General features: G+C 41.7%; 1 protein-coding gene across 4 annotated transcripts; it reads right to left on the reverse strand.

The window, feature by feature from the left end:
• Window positions 1–5,939: 5,939 nt before the first annotated feature.
• On the reverse strand, window positions 5,940–19,127 carry LOC111964710 (voltage-gated hydrogen channel 1-like). Of its 4 annotated transcripts, none has more exons than XM_023988558.2 (6): window positions 18,721–19,127; window positions 9,675–9,855; window positions 9,304–9,408; window positions 8,749–8,980; window positions 8,429–8,541; window positions 5,940–8,288 (listed from the first exon to the last, which is right to left on the reverse strand). In XM_023988558.2, the coding sequence occupies exons 2-6, from the start codon at window positions 9,849–9,851 to the stop codon at window positions 8,232–8,234; spliced, it is 684 nt and encodes a 227-aa protein (XP_023844326.1). In that variant the 5' UTR covers window positions 9,852–9,855; window positions 18,721–19,127; the 3' UTR covers window positions 5,940–8,231. The 4 variants fall into 4 exon arrangements, with proteins under 4 accessions (XP_023844326.1, XP_023844323.1, XP_023844317.1 ...); XM_023988555.2 differs by having other exon boundaries at window positions 9,675–9,889; window positions 18,721–19,126; XM_023988549.2 differs by having other exon boundaries at window positions 9,675–9,900; window positions 18,721–19,123.
• Window positions 19,128–22,137: the final 3,010 nt, after the last annotated feature.

Consider the following 22,137-nt stretch of genomic DNA (forward strand, 5'->3'; position numbering starts at 1 on the left):
TACTATAGTCCCACAACATTTCTATGTATTATATTTRAATMGTTTTAAAATAATGTTTAAATTTATATATTGAAAGGTTTCTAGTTTGCTCAGTTAATTTATTCAATTTCTTTATTGCTCTAAATCAAAATGTTATTTTGCCTATTTCTCTTTTCTGTCTGGATAACGCATAGATGGTGGACAATCTATTCCTAGTATTTACGGAATGTCTGTCTCTTACCAACTGAATACCGTTGTGAATAGAACTTGGCCGTTTTAAATTATGTATATTATGAAATAAAATAAGCATGTTTTTTTCAATTATCTTGTTGATTGATGACCAACCAAGAACACTGCGCATGACTGCAACAGAAGAACCATATCTCCACCTTAAAACAATCCTTGCTGCTTTGTTCTGTGCATTCTGTAGCCTCCTAACTTCACTTGATGATGCATTTCCCCAGACCACAGAACAGTAGTTCACCTGACTCTCAATTAATGCTTGTGTTATTTGCTGAAGAATTTTTCCTGGTAAATATTTAGCTATCCTTCTGATTATGCATGCTGTTTTAATATTTTTTTTTACATAGATTASTTATTTTGAGGTTGTTGTCCTTCTACCACACGGTCACGTCTCTGACCTCCTCCCTATAGGCTGTCTCATCGTTGCCGGTGTACATCAGCAAACTTAATGATGGTGTTGGAGTCGTGCCTGGCCGTKCAGTCATGAGTGAACAGGGAGTACAGGAGGAGACTGAGCACGCACCCCTGAGGGGCCCCCGTGTTGAGGATCATCGTGGCGGATGTGTTGCTACCTACCCTTACCACCTGGGGTCAGCCCATCAGGAAGTCCGGGATCCAGTTGCAGAGGGAGGTGTTTAGTCCCAGGGTCCTTAGCTTAGTAATGAGCTTTGAGGGCACTATGGTGTTGAACGCTGAGCTGTAGTCAATGAATAGAATTCTCACATAGGTGTTATTTTTGTCCAGGTGTGAAAGGGCAGTGTGGAGTGCAATAGAGATAATGGTGTTGATGTGAGCCATGACCAGCCTTTCAAAGCATTTCATGGCTACAGACGTGTGCTMYAGGTCGGTAGTAATTTAGGTAGGTTACAATAGTATTCTTGGGCACAGGGACTATGGTGGTCTGCTTGAAACATGTTGGTATTACAGACTCAGACAGGGTGAGGTTGAAAATGTCAGTGAAGACACTTGCCAGTTGAGTACACTTCCTGGTAATCCGTGTGGCCCTGCGGCCTTGTGATTGTTAACCTGTTTAAAGGTCTTACTCACATTGGCTACGGAGACTAYGGCTACGATGTTTACAGGTTGGTTATGTGGTCATTAGTAGTGCGCTGGTCAACTGTTTGTTCACCCTCCCGAAATTGCTAATAACCCATCCGTAACTGCCCAACTATATGATAAAGTGAAAACCTGAGGGCTGCACCCAACCCTAACCCGCGYTGTAGGCTATACAGTCAGATATGGCAGAAATATTTTTTTTACAGGGGGTGCCTGATTTTTTTTGTGCYTAATTTAGACAGGTTTCTGCTTATAATTTCAGACATTTTGGAAGGCTATTTTGGTAGGCTTGTTAGTCAACTTGTGTATAATTAGATACATGCAACTTCTCTTCTGTCATTACAGTACGTTGCCCAAAAGGACCAAATAAACTCTCGCTCACCAGAATGTCATAAATTATAGAATGAATGCTTCAATCTAGTTAAACATTTCTCTGTYGTCTCTGCTTCTTTCGCTGAGCTTGGTACATCTTTTCCAAATTACATTTGTTTAACCGGTTGTAAGGAAATAGAAAGCTAATGACCCAACATGGGTCTGATAAGTTTCTGGTTTCTGATAAGATTTCAGAATGAACCTGGAAGAATCCATTGAAGGGTTTAGGTAAACTGTCTGGGAGGTATGAGTATTTGTAGATGAAAGTGCACAGTTGGCGTACATTAATGTCATAAATAGGCAAGATATTGAGTTTCTTAAACAAAGGTGCAGATGGAGCTAGGTATTTAGAGGAGGTTGCTAGTCTTGCAAATGTATTTTGTATGATGAATAATTTGTGTAGGTTGGAGGCATGTGTTTACATTTACATTTACATTTAAGTCATTTAGCTGACGCTCTTATCCAGAGCGACTTACAATTTGGAAAGTTCATACATATTCATCCTGGTCCCCCCGTGGGGAATGAACCCACAACCCTGGCGTTGCAAGCGCCATGCTCTACCAACTGAGCCACACGGGACCACAGACAATGGCTCAGACAATATTTACTGTAAATGAGATATGAGTAAATTAAGCTATACTATAGAGTTAGGAAGCAAGACTGACGAAGCAAACCACTAATCTTTCTGATGATACCAACAGATTTCATTACTTTGCTGTAGATAAATTAAATATGATCTTTCCAGGATAACTTTTCATTAATTTGAACTCTGAGGAATCTAGTGGATGTGACTTGTTCCATTTCATTTCTACCAATTGAGATTCTGGCTCTTTTTTTAAAACTTTTAAAAACGTTTTTTTTTTACAATATTTCTTATTCTTACTAGTGAATACAATGAAGTTGAATTTTTTACATTTTAAAGATCATTTGTTTATCTGGAACCATTCACAAAATGTGTCCATGCCTGAGTTGGCTTCATTAATTAGTGAATAAATATTATTGTGGGATAAAATCAAAATGGTATCATCAGCAAAGAGAATGGGAAGTACGGTGGAAGATATAGATTAGGAATAACAAAGGTCCAATTATCAAACCCTGTGGCACGACACAGGATATCTTGGCCCTGGTAGATGCACAGCCGTTTGCATAAACAAACTATATAACCAATTATATGTATAATCATGAAAATGTAATAATGCAATTTAGAAAGTAATATTTCATGATCAACTGTGTCAAACGCTTTGGATAATGCTACCAAATACTAATTGAGTGTATGTAAACTTCTGACCCACTGGGAATGTGATGAAATAAATAAAAGCTGAAATWAATCATTCTCTCTACTATTATTCTGACATTTCACATTCTTAAAATAAAGTGGTGATCCTAACTGACCTAAGACAGACCATTTTAACTAGGATTAAATGTCAGGAATTGAGAAAAACTGATTTTAAATGTACTAAGGTGTACGTAAACTTCCGACTTCAACTGTATMATTTCCCTTTGACATTATGGGGTATTGTGTGTAGGCCAGTCACCAAAATTTTTAATCCATTTTAAATTCTGTAACACAGCAAAATGTTGAACATTTTAATGGATGTGAATACTTTCTGAAGGCACTGTAGATGTTGCTGTTATCCCATATACACTGGTTAAGTTGTACTTTCTTTGTTTATAAAGCACAATGGTAACTTGAAAAAAAGCTTGTTTTCAATGAGATACTGAGACAACGACCATTACATTAAACATACACCAATGATAACACAAAGTAGTAGATTAACCCTATCAGTCCCGAGAACCCAGCAAAAATGTATTTATCTGCATGTCCAGCCCTTATATTTAGCCTCACAATGAAGTGTTTTACCATTTTYTTTTCAGGACAACCAACACACAACAATTTTACATAAACAGTTGCATCCATGAGTTTTAATGCTTGGATTTGACATGCCCAATGTAATATTGATTGTACAACATTGTTTGTATAGTGCTCTTTATCGAAACATTTGTCACTAAGTGCTTAAAAACAACCCTTAGCAAACACATCAATCTAACTTTATCAGCTTTTATTTGTATAACACTTTTTACTAGTGCTTAAAAGCAACCACAGCACACATCACTGCTAAGTGTCTGACTTACTGACTGTAGGTCGCTATGGAAAAGAGTGTTTGCTAAATGACCAAAATGTAATGTAAATGTAGTCCAAAGTCATTATTTACCCTGTCATGGAACAATAGACATTCCATAGAGATTGTAAGCTACTGTTAAAGCCTTGATAGATTCCCTCCAATCAACAGTAACTGCATTGTCTTAAACATATTGCCAAGTGATGGCACAATAGAGTCCATCTTCCAGACCTCTGGTCAGTGTCATGACACCTTTATGTAACACCCTACGTATGTTTTATTGACAGTTTTCCTTTTCCTCAGGCGTTACTCTCTGGAGGCAGCCATGTCATGTCAGTCACCAGCTCCATGACCTTCTTACCTGTCTACAGCCGACCGGCCGGGCTACAAGGCCTGGCCCACTATCAACGCCAAGCTGCTTTACGACTTCTTCTCTTTTGTGTAAACGACCAATAGACGGAAGAGAAGGCAGGTACGGTGTATTCGGAAAGTATTCAGACCCTTTCCCAGGTTACAGGCTTATTCGAAATGTTTGTTTTTTTAATCCTCAATCTACACACAATACCCAATAATGATGAAGTGAAAACAGGTTTCTAAAAATGTTTAAAAATAAAAAACAGAAATACCTGATTTACATAATTATTTAGACTCTTTGCTATGAGACTCGAAATTTAGCTCAGGTGCATCCTGTTTCTATTGATTATCCTTGATGTTTATACAACTTGATTGGAGTCCACCTGTGGTAAATTCAATTGATTGGAAATTATTTGGAAAGGCACTCACCTGTCTATATAAAAGGTACCACAGTTGACAGTGGATGTGAAAGCGAAAACCAAGCCATGAGGTCGAAGGAATTGTCCGTAGAGCTCCAAGGCAGGATTGTGTTGAGGCACAGATCTGGGGAAGAGTACCAAAAAAATGTCTGCAGCATTGAAGGTCCCCAAGAACACAGTGACCTYCATCATTCTTAAATGGAAGAAGTTTGGAAGCACCAAGACCCTTCCTAGAGCTGACCGCCCAGCCAAACTGAGCAATTGATGGAGAAAGGCCTTGGTCAGRGAGGTGACCAAGAACCCAATAGTTCCCGAGTTCCTCTGTGGAGATGGGAGAATCTTCCAGGTCAGCCATCTCTGCAGCACTTCACCAATCAKGCCTTTATGGTAGAGTGGCCAGATGGAAGCCACTCCTCAGTAAAAGGCAYATGACAGCCCGCTTGGAGTTTGCTAAAAGGCACCTAAAGGACTCTCAGACCATGAGAAACAARATTCTCTGGTCTGATAAACCAAGATTGAACTCTTTGGCCTGAATACCAAGCATCACGTCTAGAGGAAGCCTGGCACCATCCCTATGGTGAAGCATGGTGGTGGCAGCATCATGCTGTGAGGATGTTTTTTASTGGCAGGGCCTGGGAGACTAGTCCGRATCGAGGGAAAGATGAATGGAGCAAAGTACAGAGAGATCCTTGATGAAAACCTGCTCCAAAGCGCTCAGGACCTCAGACTGGGGCAACGGTTCACCTTCCGACAGGACAACGACCCTAAGCACACAGCCCAAGACAACGCAGGAGTGGCTTCGGGACAAGTCTCTGAATGTCCTTGAGTGGCCCAGCCAGAGCCCAAACTTAAATCCGAACGAACATCTYGAGACCTAAAAATAACTGTGCAGCGACGCTCCCCATCCAACCTGACAGAGCTTGAGAGGATCTGYAGAGAGGAATGGGAGAAACTCCCCAAATACAGGTGTGCCAAGCTTGCAGCGTCATACCCAATAAGACTCGAGGCTGTAATCCCTGCCAGAGGTGCTTCAACAAAGTACTGAGTAAAGGGTCTGAATACTTATGTAAATGTGATCAGTTCTTTTAATATTTTGCAAAAATGTCTTGTTTTTGCTTTGTCATTATGGGTTATTGTGTGTAGATTGAGAATTTTATTTGATCCATTTTAGAATAAGGTTGTAATGTAACAAAATGTGGGGGAAAAAATTCTGAATGCACTGTATGCTCTAATATCCTCACCAGCATACCACTTAAAATGCATAGCCAATACATTGCTTCATTCTGAGTGGTATGCTAGTGTGGATATCTATACAGTCACTCAGTGTACTGATCAAATTGAATGTCAAAACAAAACTGATATTGCACAGACGGTTGGTTCTCTCGTTGTACTCAAATACTGTTAGCAAATACCTTCGTTTTTATTCATTTGTACATAATTAAGCGTTTTTCTAATGAAATGTCATATTTTCAGTGATTCATACTCGTATTGTCTTTACATAGCAGGCAACAGTGGCATTCAGAAAAACAGCCAGATGCCACATTCATTACAGGGTCTTATTTACAACAAATTAGATGACAATTCATTGCTTATTTGAATACAGGCATAGCACATACAAATCCATACATTTCGATACAAATATCAAATGTAACTTTGTATTGCAAAGCAGGATACTGGCATATGATATGAATCATACTAATCAATTAAATGTAATCAGCTTTTAAAATCAGCTTGAATATACAGAGAATGGTTGGAAGGTTGACCTAACATTGGCTCATGATGTGGAATCTACAGTTGAAGTCGGAAGTTTGCATACACTTAGGTTGGAGTCATTAAACTTGTTTTTCAACCAGTCCACACATTTATTTTTAACAAACTATAGTTTTGGCAAGTCAGTTAGGACATCTACTTTGTGCATGACACAAGTAATTTTCCCAACAATTGTTTACAGATTATTTCACTTATAATTCACTGTATCACAATTCCAGTGGGTCAGAAGTTTACATACACTAAGTTGACTGTGCATTTAAACAGCTTGGGAAATTCCAGAAAATTCCAGGCTTTAGAAGCTTCTGATAGGCTAATKGACATAATTTGAGTCAATTGGAAGGGTACCTGTGGATGTATTTCATGGCCTACCTTCAAACTCAGTGCCTCTTTGCTTGACATCATGGGAAAATCTAAAGAAATCAGCCAAGACCTCATTTGTTTTTTTTTACCTCCACAAGTCTTGGGAGCAATTTCCAAATGCCTGTAGGTACCACGTTCATCTGTACAAACAATAGTACGCAAGTATAAACACCATGGGACCACGCAGCCGTCATAACGCTCAGGAAGGAGACGCGTTCTGTCTCCTAGAGATGAACGTACTTTGCTGCGAAAAGTGCAAATCAATCCCAGAACAACAGTCAAGGACCATGTGAAGATGCTGGAGGAAACAGGTACAAAAGTATCTATATCTACAGTAAAACGAGTCCTATATCGACATAACCTTAAAGGCTGCTCAGCAAGGAAGCAGCCACTTCTCCAAAACCACCATAAAAAAGCCAGACTACGGTTTGCAACTGCACATGGGGACAAAGGTCGTACTTTTTGGAGAAATGTCTGATGGTCTGATGAAACAAAATTAGAACTGTTTGGCCATAATGACCATAGTTATGTTTGGAAGAAAAAGGGGGAGGCTTGCAAGTCAAAGAACACCATCCCAACCGTGAAGCACGGGGGTGGCGGGATCATGTTGTGGGTGTGCTTTGCTGCAGGAGGGACTGGTGCACTTCACAAAATAGATGGCATCATGAGGCAGGAAAAATGATGTGGATATATTGAAGCAACATCTCAAGACATCAGTCAGGAAGTTAAAGCTTGGTTGCAAATGGGTCTTCCAAATGGACAATTACCCCAAGCATACTTCCAAAGTTGTGTCAAAATGGCTTAAGGACAACAAAGTCAAGGTATTGGAGTGGCCATCACAAAGCCCTGACCTCAATCCTATTGAAAATTGGTGGGCAGAACTGAAAAAGCGTGTGCGAGCAAYGAGGCCTACAAACCTGACTCAGTTACACCAGCTCTGTCAGGAGGAATGGGCCAAAATTCACCCAACTKATTGTGGGAAGCTTGTGGAAGGCTACCCGAAATGTTTGACCCAAGTTAAACAATTTAAAGGCAATGCTACCAAATACTAATTGAATGCATGTAAACTTCTGACCCACTGGGAATGTGATGAAAGAAATAAAAGCTTAAATAAATCATTCTCTCTACTATTATTCTGACATTTCACATTCTTAAAATAAAGTGGTGATCCTAACTGACCTAAGACAGAGAATATYTACRAGGATTAAATGTCAGGAATTGTGAAAAACGGAGTTTAAATGTATTTGGCTAAGGTGTATGTAAACTTTCGACTTCAACTGTATCTAGCCTGAGTGCCAGTATGTTTTCATACCAACTTATTTTCACTCATTGTCATGCCAAAGGTTTGGCTTGACAATGACAACAATTGAGTTGGCAAGAGTACAAACGGCTCTAGGACCAGGYTCGTAACTCAGTGTAAGCTCCTGTCATTGTGGAATTACTTACTGAAATGGTGTATGGATGGTGAACACTATTTAGAATATAGCCTTGTTTATTGAACAATTCCAATGACACTATAAGTGGATAATGGAAACGGCATCATGTTCCTCTTCCTGCATCAGAACTCAATGGCATGCTGTCGGAGGATAGCTCGTAGTTTACTGTTCTCTTGTTCCTAAAAAAGGGGGGAAGAGATTGAAGGGTGGGTTAAAACCGGGTTTGTTGACTGATGCTCTTCATAAGATGTAGAATCTAAATGCCTTAACAGGTCTCGGGCAGGTGGAGTTTTGGGTTCCCAGGGGCTGCCCAACTCACCATCTTGCCATTGTGCTCTTGTAGGTCGTTAACTTGCTGGACCAGGTGATCATTGCTCTCCTTCAGCTTTTGAACTTCGCGATCGGCCCGTGACTTCACAGACACCAGGATTCCTGGGTGGTGGAAGAAAACATGTCATGTTGGACACAAACCCATTTTGTGACATTGGTGACCTAGCTAGCTACTGTATGTGACATAAAAGGTTGTGTTCATTAGGGCAAGCTTTAACATGTTTCACAATGGAAACCTTCAAATTTGTGCTTGTTATTGGACATGTCCAGGGAGTGCCTAATGAACACGACCAGTGGGGGATCTCTCACCGTTGACTATCCTGGCCACCCTCCAGAGCCTGAGGAGGATCAAGAGGCCCATGCCGTCAAAGGCATCTTTACTGGTGATATACACAATGTCCAGGATGAAGGACACAATCACCACCAGCCCGTCAAACACCTCAAACTTGTGATGGAAGAACTCCAGCCGGTAGGCAAAGAGCTTTCCAGCTAGCTCCATCATGAAGAAGGTGAGAAGAGCCAGACTCAGGTAGTGGAAGACCTGGTGAAGAGGGAAAGGACAGAGGAGGAGTTGTAAGAAGGTTTGGGTCACGCATTTCTTGATCCGTGTGCCAAATGGCAACCTATTCCCTATATTTAACTAGGCAAGTCAGTTAAGAACACATTCTTATTTTACGACAGCCTACCCCGGGCAAACTCTCCCCTAACCCGGACGATGCTGGGCCGATTGTGCGCCGCCCTATGGGACTCCCAATCACGGCCAGTTGTCATACAGCCCGGAATCGAACCAGGGTATGTAGTGACGCCTCTAGCACCGAGATGCATTGCCTTAGATCGCTACACCACTCGGTGGACATATCTCACCCGAGGGGCAACGTGCCCATGCTCCAACTTGATGATTGACAGGTCGATCAGTAGCTCGCCCAGCACAAAGAATGCATCCAGGATAACCAGGCATACCACAGCTATCTAAAACAAAGGAAAACACTCAACATCAAAGACCAACACCATAGCGATCCAAACCACAGCGAAACACCCAACATCAGTAAAGACCAACCTTCTGACAACAATGTACAACAAGAGAATGGGAGTGAATTTACTGTCACATTTGCGGCCTAGACTGAGAAACACACATCCACAGTTGACAGTTGACATTTGATTTGAGCAAAGGTAACATTGACTAACTGTGTTGGATAGATAGTATGAGCATTGCCTACTCCACTCATATTCCATACCTGGAATCTKTCTGAGCTGTAGAGTCTCTTCAGAGAGCCTCTGAAGGTGAGTTCCCCGTGGGGCTGCTGTCCTGTGGCTGGTCCCGGCTCCTCTCTAGCCTCATGCAGCCCCTCGTTGTGCCAATGGGCTGTGTGGTCATCACCCACCGTGGTGAAATGCCTCAGGTACTTGGACATGGTGCTGCAGGGGGGTGGGGTGGCCCACCACAAAGAGACTGTGGTTTTCCTGGTTAGAAGTTAGCTTTGGCATTTAACATGATCAAATGTCACAAGATTGTCTGAAGTACAATAACTCAATAGCCCTAGTGTTTATCTAAGGTTTTCATTTCCTAACATTGACATTGTTAGTTTAACCAATTTACTAGCCTTAACAAGGTTCATATCATCCCCAGCATGTTGATTAGGCGTTGGAATACATATTGTAACCCTCGTATTTTTATATACACAAAGAATAGACATGTCGCCTATTGCAACTTAGACTGCTCAAACAGTAATTCATTGTACTGTACAATATGAGTATACTTCTCCTTTTAAACATTGCAAAAGCATGCAAGATGTCAACAAACCAAACCCTTTGACTCAAGATGCAAGTGAACTGTGTGGCCAACCTATGTTGAGTTTCCTAAGAAAATCTAGACCAATAGATTTTATCATTACAATAAATAATTGTTTTATGTCAACAATTCTATAGCCTGGTCCAAGATCTAGGAGGGGGTGACCTCGACAATTTATTGTTAAAACAAGAGGCTAACTGGATCTTTAATTTAAAGACTCTTGCTCCCTTCGGTCTCAACGTAGACTTTGATCTGAAGCCATTMTTGTGATTATTGTGATTTTGCTATTGTAAATGTTTGTAGACTTATGTAGCCAAATTGTATCTATGATCGTACGCTATCCATTTATGTTTTTTGTATGCAATTTTAAAATCTGAGAATTAACCAATGATATCAGGCCACACCCGGCCATTATTACAGACACCTGTGTGTGTCTTTTGACACTATATAAATGAGTCACCCCGCAGTGTTTGTCATTGTACCCTGATGAAGACAGCTTGTCTGTTGGACATAAACATTTTTGCATCTGAGCTACAAGAGTGTGTGGCTYGCCTTTATTTTTCCAAGATCTGTTTGTGTCATGTCAACTCCTTGTCATGCCAGAGCCCTATACTACGAATCAAATCAAATTTTATTTGTCATATGCGCTGAATACAACTGGTGTAGACTTTACCGTGAAATGCTTGCTTACGAGCCTTTCCCAACGATGCAGTTTAAAAATAATAACAAATTGTAACACAAGAGGAATAAAATACACAAGAATGGAGCTATATACAGGGAGTACCCGTACCAGGTCAAGGTGCAGAGGTACGAGTTATTTTAGGTAGATATGTACATGAAGGCAGGTAGATATGTACAGTCGTGGCCAAAAGTTTTGAGAATGACACAAATATACATTTTCAAAGTCTGCTGCCTAAGTTTGTATGATGGCAATTTGCATATACTCCAGAATGTTATGAAGAGTGATCAGATTAATTGCAATTAATTGCAAAGTCCCTCTTTGCCATGCAAATGAACTGAATCCCAAAAAACATTTCCACTGAATTTCAGCCCTGCCACAAAAGGACCAGCTGACATCATGTCAGTGATTCTCTCATTAACACAGGTGTGAGTGTTGACGAGGACAAGGCTGGAGATCACTCTGTCATGCTRATTGAGTTCGAATAACAGACTGGAAGCTTCAAAAGGAGGGTGGTGCTTGGAATCATTGTCCTTCCTCTGTCAATCATGGTTACCTGCAAGGAAACATGTGCCTTCATCATTGCTTTCCACAAAAAGCGCTTCACAGGCAAGGATATTGCTGCCAGTAAGATTGCACCTAAATCAACCATTTATCGGATCATCAAGAACTTCAAGGAGAGCGGTTCAATTGTTGTGAAGAAGGCTTCAGGGCACCGAAGAAAGTCCAGCAAGCGCCAGGACCGTCTCCTAAAGTTGATTCAGCTGTGTGATCGGGGCACCACCAGTACAGAGCTTGCTCAGGAATGGCAGCAGGCAGGTGTGAGTGGATCTGCACACACAGTGAGGCGAAGACTTTTGGAGGATGGCCTGGTGTCAAGAAGGGCAGCAAAGAAGCCACTTCTCTCCAGGAAAAACATCAGGGACAGACTGATATTCTGCAAAAGGTACAGGTATTGGACTGCTGAGGACTGGGGTAAAGTAATTTTCTCTGATGAATCCCCTTTCCGATTATTTGGGGCATCCAGAAAAAAGCTTGTCCGGAGAAGACAAGGTGAGCACTACCATCAGTCCTGTGTCATGCCAACAGTAAAGCATCCTGAGACCATTCATGTGTGGGGTTGCTTCTCAGCCAAGGGAGTGGGCTCACTCACAATTTTCCCTAAGAACATAGTCATGAATAAAGTATGGTACCAACACATCCTCCGAGAGCAACTTCTCCCAACCATCCAGGAACAGTTTGGTGACGAACAATGACTTTTCCAGCATGATGGAGCACCTTGCCATAAGGCAAAAGTGATAACTAAGTGGCTCGGGGAACAAAACATCGATATTTTGGGTCCATGGCCAGGAAACTCCCCAGACCTTAATCCCATTGAGAACTTGTGGTCAATCCTCAAGAGGCAGGTGGACAAACAAAAGGACACAAATTCTGACAAACTCCAAGCATTGATTATGCAAGAATGGGCTGCCATCAGTCAGGATGTGGCCCAGAAGTTAATTGACAGCATGCCAGGGYGGATTGCAGAGGTCTTGAAAAAGAAGGGTCAATACTGCAAATATTGACTCTGCATCAACTTCATGTAATTGTCAATAAAAGCCTTTGACACTTATGAAATGCTTGTAATTATACTTCAGTATTCCATAGTAACATTTTACAAAAATATCTAAAGACACTGAAGCAGCAAACTTTGTGGAAATTAATATTTGTGTCATTCTCAAAACTTTTGGCCACGACTGTACATGAAGGCAGGGTAAAGTGACTAGGCATCGTGATAGATGAGTAAAATAAAGAACAGAGTAGCAGCAGCAAATTTGTGTAAAATGTTTGTGTTGTGTCAGTATGCGTGTATAGTATATTTGAATGTGTGTGGGGTTTGTGTGAAAGTGTCAATGTAGTGTGTGTGAGTGTGTGTGTGTGTGTGTATACACACCAAGTGTACAAAACATTAAGTACACCTGGTCTTTCCTTGACAGACTGACCAGGTGAAAGCTTTCATCCCTTACTGATGTCACTTCAAATCAGTGTAGATGAAGGGCAGGAGACAGGTTAAAGGACTTTTAAGCCTTGAGAAAATTGAGACATGGATTGTGTATGTGCGCCATTCAGAGGGTGAATGGGCAAGACAAAAGATTGACGTGCTTTTGAACGGCTTATGGTAGTAGGTGCGATGCGCACCGGTTTGTGTCAAGAACTGCAATGCTGCTGGGTTTTTCACGCTCAACAGTTTCCCATGTGTATCAAGAATGGTCCACCAACCAACTTGACACAACTGTGGGTGTCATTGGAGTCAACATGGGTCAGCATCCATGTGGAACGCTTTAGACACCTTGTAGAGTCATTGCCCTGATGAATTGAGGCTTTTCTGAGGGGTGTGCAACTCAATTTACAATTTTACCATTTAGCAGAGCGACTTACAGTTAGTGCAACCATCTTAAGATAGCTAGGTGGGACAACCACATATCACAGGCATAGAAAGTACACTTCAGTGGAGTCAGAGCTATACTGAACAAAGATATAAATGCAACATGCAACAAATAAATTCATTAGGCCCTAATCTATGGATTTCACATGATTGGGCAGAGGCACAGCCATGGTTGGGCCTGGGAGGGCATAGGCCCACCCACTGGGGAGCCAGGCCTGTGTAATGATCATGCAGTTTAATCAGCTTCTTGATATGCCACACCTGTCAGGTGGATAGATTATCTTGGCAAAGGATAAATTCTCACTAACAAGGATGTAAACAAATTTGTGCACAACATTTGAGAGATAAGTTGTTTTGAGCATATGGAACATTTCTGGGATATTTTATTTCAGCTCAAGAAACATGGGACCAACACTTTACATGTTGCGTTCATATTTTTGTTCAGCGTAGTTGGGAGTGCAAGTACTGGTTCAGGTTTTATTTAGTATTTTCTTATGAAGTGTTCTTGTACACTCCCCCCCAGTGTATAGTTTAGTGAGTGTGCGTAGGGTCATTGCAAGATAGGGTCAGTGCAGATAGTTAATTAATGGTTACCCTGACTATTTAGCAGTCTAATGGCTTGGGGGTAGAAGCTGTCTTGGAGCCTGTTAGTCCCGAAAGCCGATGCCCCGGTACTGTTTGCCGGACAGTAGCAGAGTGAACAGTCTATGGCTTGGGTGGCTGGAGTCTTTTTCAAGCCTTCCACTGACACTGCCTGATATAGAGGTCCTGGATGGCAGCGAGCTCGGCCCCAGTGATGTACCACACAAGGGGTTTCTTCACAGCCCCCAAGTCCAGAACAGACAGTACTATACAGCGCCATGACTACATGGAACTCCATTCAACATCAAGTAACTCATGCAAGCAGTAAAACCATTTTTTTTTTTTTTTTTTAACAGATGAAAACTACATCTTACGGAACAACGTGGACTGTGAAGAGACAGACACATACTCACACACGCACTCTACACACGTAAATATTAATATTGTTTTATGGTGGTATTGTACATTTTGTGCTGTGGATATGTAGCGGTGGGGTGATGTGATGTACTGCTTTATTTGTTTTTTTTGGGACACTCAAATCAGTATGATATGTTATATTTGGTTACATAACACAAATGCGRAGAGAGTCCAAAAAGAGAACACAGAAAGAAAGCTGTTGTATAAAACAACTGTCTGTGGATTACATCTTCAAACTAAGGTCAACCATGTCATCCATGATAGAGGGAGAAGCGGTCATCCATATATATGCGTAAGAGTCTAGCTAGGTTTTCATTGCAAGTTAAAGCGTACTGTTATCTAGTTAGCTAACATTAGCTGGCTGCCTCGCTAGCTAACGTTACGTGTATGATCTGGGTAGGAGCTCTAGAAAGTGGCCCGATTTCCCGAGTTGGAGTTCCGAGTTGGATGACTGTTCAAATTGATTTTTCTCAGTTGTTTTGAGCTGGGCACTAGAGTTGGGATTATTGTTCATTGTTTAGCTAGCTAGCTAGTTAGCTACATGTCAAAATAAAAGACTCCACTATGAAAGTAACCATTTCACTGTTCCGTTTACACCTTCTGTATCCTGTGCATGTGACAAATAAAGTTAGATTTGATATAGTGTGTGTTTTCCAGAGACGGTAATGTGAAGAACCACATGACCTGCACCATAGTCAAATTAGGACAAGGACTAGATCAAGTTTAATTTTAAATGTAACTTTTACCCCTTTTTCTCCCCAATTTCGTGGTATCAAATTGGTAGTTAGTCTTGTCTCATCTCTACCACTCCCGTACGGACTCGGGAGAGGCGAAGGTCGAGAGCCATCCGTCCTCTGAAACAYGACCCAACCAAGCAGCGCTGCTTCTTGACACAATGCCCGCTTAACCCGGAAGCCAGCCACACCAATGTGTCAGAGGAAACACTGTACACCTGGTGACTGTGTCAGCATGCTTGCGCCCGGCCCGCCACAGGAGTCGCTAGAGCGCGATGGGACAAGGACATCCCTGCCAGCCAAACCCTCCCCTAACCCGGACGACACTGGGCAAATTGTGCGCCGTCCCATGGGTCTCCCGGTCGCGGTCTGCTGCGACAGAGCCTGTACTCGAACCAGGATCTCTAGTGGCACAGCTAGCAACTGCGATGCAGTGCCTTAAACCACTGTGCCACTCGACAGGCCCAGATCAAGTAGATTTTTACTGCTACTAATTTCTCCACTTTTAGTCTTGAAATCTTTGGTTGTTTACTACACTTTGAATCCTTAAAGAGATGTGTGGGGCTAATGCTTAAGAGGGTGTGAACGATGCTGAATGGGTGTAGACAAAGAAGAGCTCTCCAGTAGGTGTACCAAAATATTCACAGGCCATTTTCTCAACAGTAGGGTTACAAGTTTACTTTGTAATTGTTCCTCAACCGCAGTGTATGATATACCATTTTCTGGCTCAGAGTCTACTTTTATCCAATGTAAAAAACAAAATTTCAAATTTTGCTACATAGGACCGAATCCAGGTGGTGGGTCACAAATTGTTAATACCTATCACATTACACATTTAGTAATGACAGCATTTGCTTTCTAAACTGTACGTTTTTCACGAGATTGTATTTTGAAATTTGCGAAAGGCAAACACAGCTGCAACCAACCATAGACATACTCTATAATCCATTGATGGCAGTTTCCATTCAAGTTAAGACTGCTAGCGTATTCGTTTTAAAGTCAAATTGAGATTCCAAAACCCTTCTATGGATTATATGTCTATGGCCAYAATGCAACAAGCTGTTCCACATGTAGAAGAAGGAGCGATAGCAGTGGGAAAAGGGTGCTTGTGCATTGATAATCACACAACAAGATGGCATTAACAATAAGTACTAAAATAAAGCCTACTTCCTGATGAATTTGCAAAATAACTTTTATTTCATTTTGACACAAATTAAAATGTGGCACTGACTTGTCCCATGGATTAATGTTCCGGCATTCCACTAGCTCCAGGGTTTCCCAAACTYGGTCCTCRTGACCACAAGGGGTGTATGTTTGGTTTTTGCCCTAGCACCACACAACTGATTCAAATAACCAACTAATCATCAAGCTTTGATAATTTGAATCAGCTGTGAAGTGTTAGGGCAAAAAGCWAAATGTGCACAGAGTTTGGGAAATGCTGTTAGCCATTTGCAACATGCACGCACAGTAAAAAGCCTGCTTGTGGCAGGTGGACGCAAGTATGGGGAACTGCATAGGCCTACTTGGGGTGTGTCTGAAGGTGAACATTGCGAAACAAGTGGGATCATCAAAACCAGTGGGTGTGTGTCGAAACCTGACAGTATTTTAGCTAAGCCAGTTAGGCAGAGTAGGATCATTAAGGTGGAAGGTTAGAAACAAACATAGCAGGTTAGGGGTATGCAGAGGTATGCAGATAACCCAGGTGCAGCGAAATGTTTGTTTCTATACTGAATAAAAAATATAAAAACGCAACATGCAACAATTTCAAAAAATTGACAGAGTAAAAGTTCATCAGGAAATCAGGAAATCATTCGATTTAGGCCCTAATCTATCAATTTCACATGACTGGGAATACAGATATGAATCTGTTGGTCGCAGATACTTTTTTTTTTTAAAGGTAGGGGTGTGGATCAGAAAACCAGTCCGTATCTGGTGTGCAGCRCGATACATCTCCTTCGCATAGAGTTGATCAGGCTGTTGATTGTGTGGAATGTTGTCCCACTCCTCTTCAATGGCTGTGCGAAGTTGCGGGATATTGTTGGGAACTGGAACACATGTCGATCCAGAGCACACCAAACATGCTTAATGGGTGATGTCTGGTATGCATACTATGGAAGAAATGGGACATTTTCAGCTTCCAGKAATTGTGTACAGGTCCTTACAACATGGGSCAGTGCATTATCATGCTGAAACATGAGGTGATGGCAGCGGATTAATGGCACGACAATGGGCCTCAGGATCTCATCATGGCATCTTTGTGAATTCAAATTGCCATCAATAAAATGCAATTGTTGTCCGTAGCTTATGCCTGCCCATACCATAACCCCACCGCCACCATGGGGCACTCTGTTCACAACATTGACATCAGCAAACCGCTAACCCACACGCGGCTTGTGGTTGTGAGGCAGGTTGGACGTACTGCCAAATTCTGTAAAAACAACATCTTATGGTAGATAAATGAACATTCAATTCTCTGGCAACAGCTCTGGTGCAAATTCCTGCAGGCCGCATGCCAATTGCATGCTCCCTCAAAACTTGATACATCTGCTACGTTGTGTGACAAAACTGCACAAGTGGCCTTTTATTGTCCCCAGCACAAGGTGCAGGTACACAAGGATTTCGCTACACCAGTAATAACATCTACTAAATATGTGTATGCGACCATTACAATTTCATTTATTTGACCTTTGTAATGATCATGCTGTTTAATCAGCTTCTTGATATACCACACCTGTCAGGTGGATGGATTAAATTGGCAAAGAGAAATGCTCYAACAGGGATATAAACAAATGTGTGCACAAAGTTKAAGAGAAACACGTTTTTTGTGCGTATGGAAAATGTCTGGATGGGCTCTTTTCTTCAACTCATGAAACATGGGACCCACGTTTTACGGTAATATTTGTGTTCAGTGGAGGTCCAACAGTGCAGTAATACCTAGCAATACACACAATCCAAAAAATAAGAAGCTGTTTGTCTGTCTCTAAGTCCCAGCTTTGACGCACCTGTACTGTCTCCGCCTTCAAGGTGGTAGCGGGGTGGGGTGAACAGGCCTTGAATCGGCAGAAAAGCAATATCTACCGTCGTAGTATGGATGAAGACTGACCTGGACTGTTAAGTGAACCTGGCTAGTATTATAAAATACTTAGTAGATCTAGCTTACTTCGTAGTATACCACTCCGGAGTGACAAGGCTTTGACATGATAACACAAACAGATCTGGGACCAGACTATCAATTTGAGGCCACACGAGAAATGACACCACTCAGTCCACCGAGGACTGGAATTGCCACTCACTATTGTAGAACCATATAATGTGTTGGCAACAATGTTTCGGAATACTGAACGACACTTGCGGGGCACGTCTGATCTACAGCTCAAACCCAGGCATCTTGAGGACAACTCGTGATTTCCTGCTGGTATAAAAAACGCCCGCTCTGCACTTTACACTATATGCAAATCAACTGAATTAACTGGCATAATACATCGTTTATAATTCGTGTCATCCTTGAACTATTTACTTTAGAGTAGCCCCCTAAAATAAGTTCATCTCCACCGAAGAAATAGCCAGTTCACTAATAGAACACCATCTGAGCAACACCAAATCCTATTGCAGTGTGACGTGATAACCACCTTCAACAAATAAAGTATTTATTTACCTTAATGTAGACCTAGTGCTTTAATAGTTTATATTCCCGTTGAAAAGTTGTTGATGTCCTCCGTTTTTCCCATAAAACCTTTGTCCTCAACTCCGCCTCTGTCTCAGAACCAGAACATTCCAAGAGGAAGAGGGGTTTCCATGAAACTCGGCGCCCGTGTAGACGAAAGTTGACTGCATTAAATTTGGAACCGCACTGCCTCCCAGGCGTGAACCTGGTATTCAAAGGCTATGTTGGCTCAAAACAAAAGTGATGTAGCCTAATTTACGCACGTGTATTAATGAGTAGGATTCTGTGTTTTCCATGCAAAGGTGATTGCTTTTGATAAACGCTTTATCTGCCTTCCCAATGAAAACAAGTTTGAAAATGCAAAAATGTATTTTATGGAAAAGAGATGTGTTTCTGAATGATCACCATGCTGCCTTGTTGACAAAATGACGGGGGAGCTCCCAATGACGTGATGGGCCATTGTCCAGTGGCATCACTAGGGCTGGGCTTCGAGAGCTTCAGCCCCAGATGTTTTTTGATCGAGCAGGAACCTTCTGATGTTCCATAACCACACATCACCAGTGGCGACCTGTCATTCAGGGCAGGTGGGGCAGAGCCACCTGTTTTGAGCCCCACATTTTTAGCACATATATATATATATATATATTGGGGGGCTTGCCTGTTTTGCATGTTATTTTGGCATTCATACTGTCACATATCAATTTGCAAACAATGTAAAACATATATATATATATATCATTGAGTTAATAAAGCCACATACATACATGGTCTCTTTTTTGTTTTCTTGAGTAAGGCAGCTCTAAAATCCAGGTGTTTCAGCCTAGCTCAGTGCTTTCTGTGGTGGTGGGGCAAGCCAGCAGAAAATACGGAGCATTGCGCYGTGATTGGCTCAGTGTTCTGTCACTCATTGGGACATTACGTCACTGCCAAGTCTAAGGGGAGACCCTAAAAAATTATAGCCCCTTGGGTGCTGCCATAGAGTTACATTAGAAGTGCACATCCAAGAGGGCTCAAGGTCATTGGCCGCAGACAAAATGACGTCAAATCACGTTATATGTACAGTAGCTTTTAGTTGACTGATCATGTCAACATCATACTTTCAAAATCTTAGCTAGCAGTCATCATCATCATGAATCAAGTCGACAATCTACTGTCAAATCCCTTTTAATCCTTGTCACATGAAGAGAAATAATGAAGAGAAATTATAGATAAAACGTATCGGTGCTCATTACACAACAAGTAGGAAATCGCAAATTCCACAATGAGTTTTTCCAAGTTTAAAATGATAATCATTCAACATTGGCCATGCTGTCAATGTGCTGCGCTCAAAACAACTGTTAACTCGGAACTGCGAAAACTTGACTTCAGTAAATTCAAGAAAACTGTGAAGTCGGGAATAAATGAGCTCCCACTGGGAAATACGCTTTGAACGGTCATCCAACTCGGAATTGTAAATCCGGCCTCTTTCTAGGGCTACGACATGAAGATCAATGATGTCATCATGATTCAACCTTGTTTTTTTCTGAGTTCCCAGTTGTTTTTAAAGCACCATAAATCCAGAGAATGCCAGACTTTGATAAAAAAAATTGCCCACAAAAAAACGCCACGCCACCTTCCTGTTCAAGTGAGCACAGCACAACAATGTGAGTCCAAAAATGTATTGTATGCTGCTGCATAAATTATGTAATATGCCAGGGAGATATGTATACTGTAGCTAAGAAAGTAATACTAAGTGTTGCTGGTAGCTCATGTGCATCACCCGAATAAGATGGTCTATTTACCCCTCTTCATTTCGCCTGCTGTTAACTTGGTGGTGCACATGTAGCCTATAACCTGTTTTAGAGAAATGTAATCATTGAATATTGAATAATATAGAGCTTTCATTGTCTGCTTATATGCCCCCCTTATTTATGTACATTTCAAAAGTGCTAAACAAATAGTTATATTGACTACATCCGTCCTAGCTCGCTCATTAATGTCTTAATCGAAATTACGGATTGCCTTTTATCCGCTTGTTGTCCCCTAATGCCATAGTTTGTACATCTCAATATTCATTAGAAACCACAATTGTTTAAGCAAGTCAGCCATATCAACTATGTTTTTTTAAAGGCAGTAAATGAGGCTGAATTAACTGTTTCGCTGCCAGACAAGACTCCGCTGATAGCCAGGTTTAGCAGTGGTAAGATGTTGGGACTGCTGGTGAGACAGCTTTATGTAGGCCCTAACAGTTTGTGGGCACTGTTTGTTACCGTTATAGTGAAATTAATGTATTGTTTAGTGTTGTGTTATGTAGTGGCTTTGCTGGCATGCATCCCACTTTAAAAATGTTTTGCCCCACCAAGATTTACATGCTAAAATTGCCACTGCACATCACTTGCGCTATGCAGTATTTATTTATGTTTTACTGACATTTGTTAATGAGTAGCAGGCACTGCAAGAAGCCCCTGGAGGGATGCTGGGATTGGTTGAGATTTCACAATGCAGTGGACTGATCACATCCATTGACCACTCCCCCACCCCTACAACACTGGTTAGACGTCAATGTCATCACTCAGCAAAACGCCTGTGAGTCAGTATGGATATTTGGAACTTCTTCCGAAGAGTGGCAAAAAAAGAGCCATTGAATGAGGTGGAGAGGACAGAACAGCCAGAAAGTCAAAGTGCAGCAGCAGCAGAGTTAGCCACAGGTTTGTCCCAATGATGTATACTGAACAAAAATATAAACTCAGCATGTAAACTGTTGGTCCCATGCATTTTATCGATGGCAATTTTAATGAGATCCTGAGACCCATTGTTGGGCCATTCATCCGCCGCCACCACCGCATGTTTCAGCATGATAATGCACGGCTTCATGTTGCAATCGTGAGCTGGCCCGATTATGAGCTGAAATAAAAGATCCTAGAAAATTTCCAGATGCACAAAAAGCTTATTTCACACAAATTTTGTGCATTCATTTGTTTACATCCCTGTTTGTGAGCATGTCTTCTTTGCCAAGAGAATCCATCCACCTGACAGATGTGGCATATCAAGAAACTGATTAAACAGCATGATCATTACACAGGTGCACCTTGTGCTGGGGGACAATAAAATGCCATTCTAAAATGTGCAGTTTTGTCACGCAACACAATGCCACAGAACATCCAACCGGCCTTACAACCGCAGACCATGTGTAACCACGCCAGCCCAGGRCCTCTAYCTCCAGCTTCTTCACCTGCGGGATCATCTGAGACCAGCCACATGGACAGCTGATGAAACTGTGGGTTTGCAGAACCGAAGAATCTCTGTACAAACTGTCAGTAACCGTCTCAGGGAAGCTCATCTGCATGCTCGTCGTCCTCACCAGGGTCTTGACCTGACTTCAGTTTGGCGTCGTAACTGACTTCAGTGGGCAAATGCTCACCTTCCATG

Source organism: Salvelinus sp. IW2-2015, linkage group LG1, assembly GCF_002910315.2.
Source record: "Salvelinus sp. IW2-2015 linkage group LG1, ASM291031v2, whole genome shotgun sequence".
Taxonomy (NCBI): domain Eukaryota; kingdom Metazoa; phylum Chordata; class Actinopteri; order Salmoniformes; family Salmonidae; genus Salvelinus; species Salvelinus sp. IW2-2015.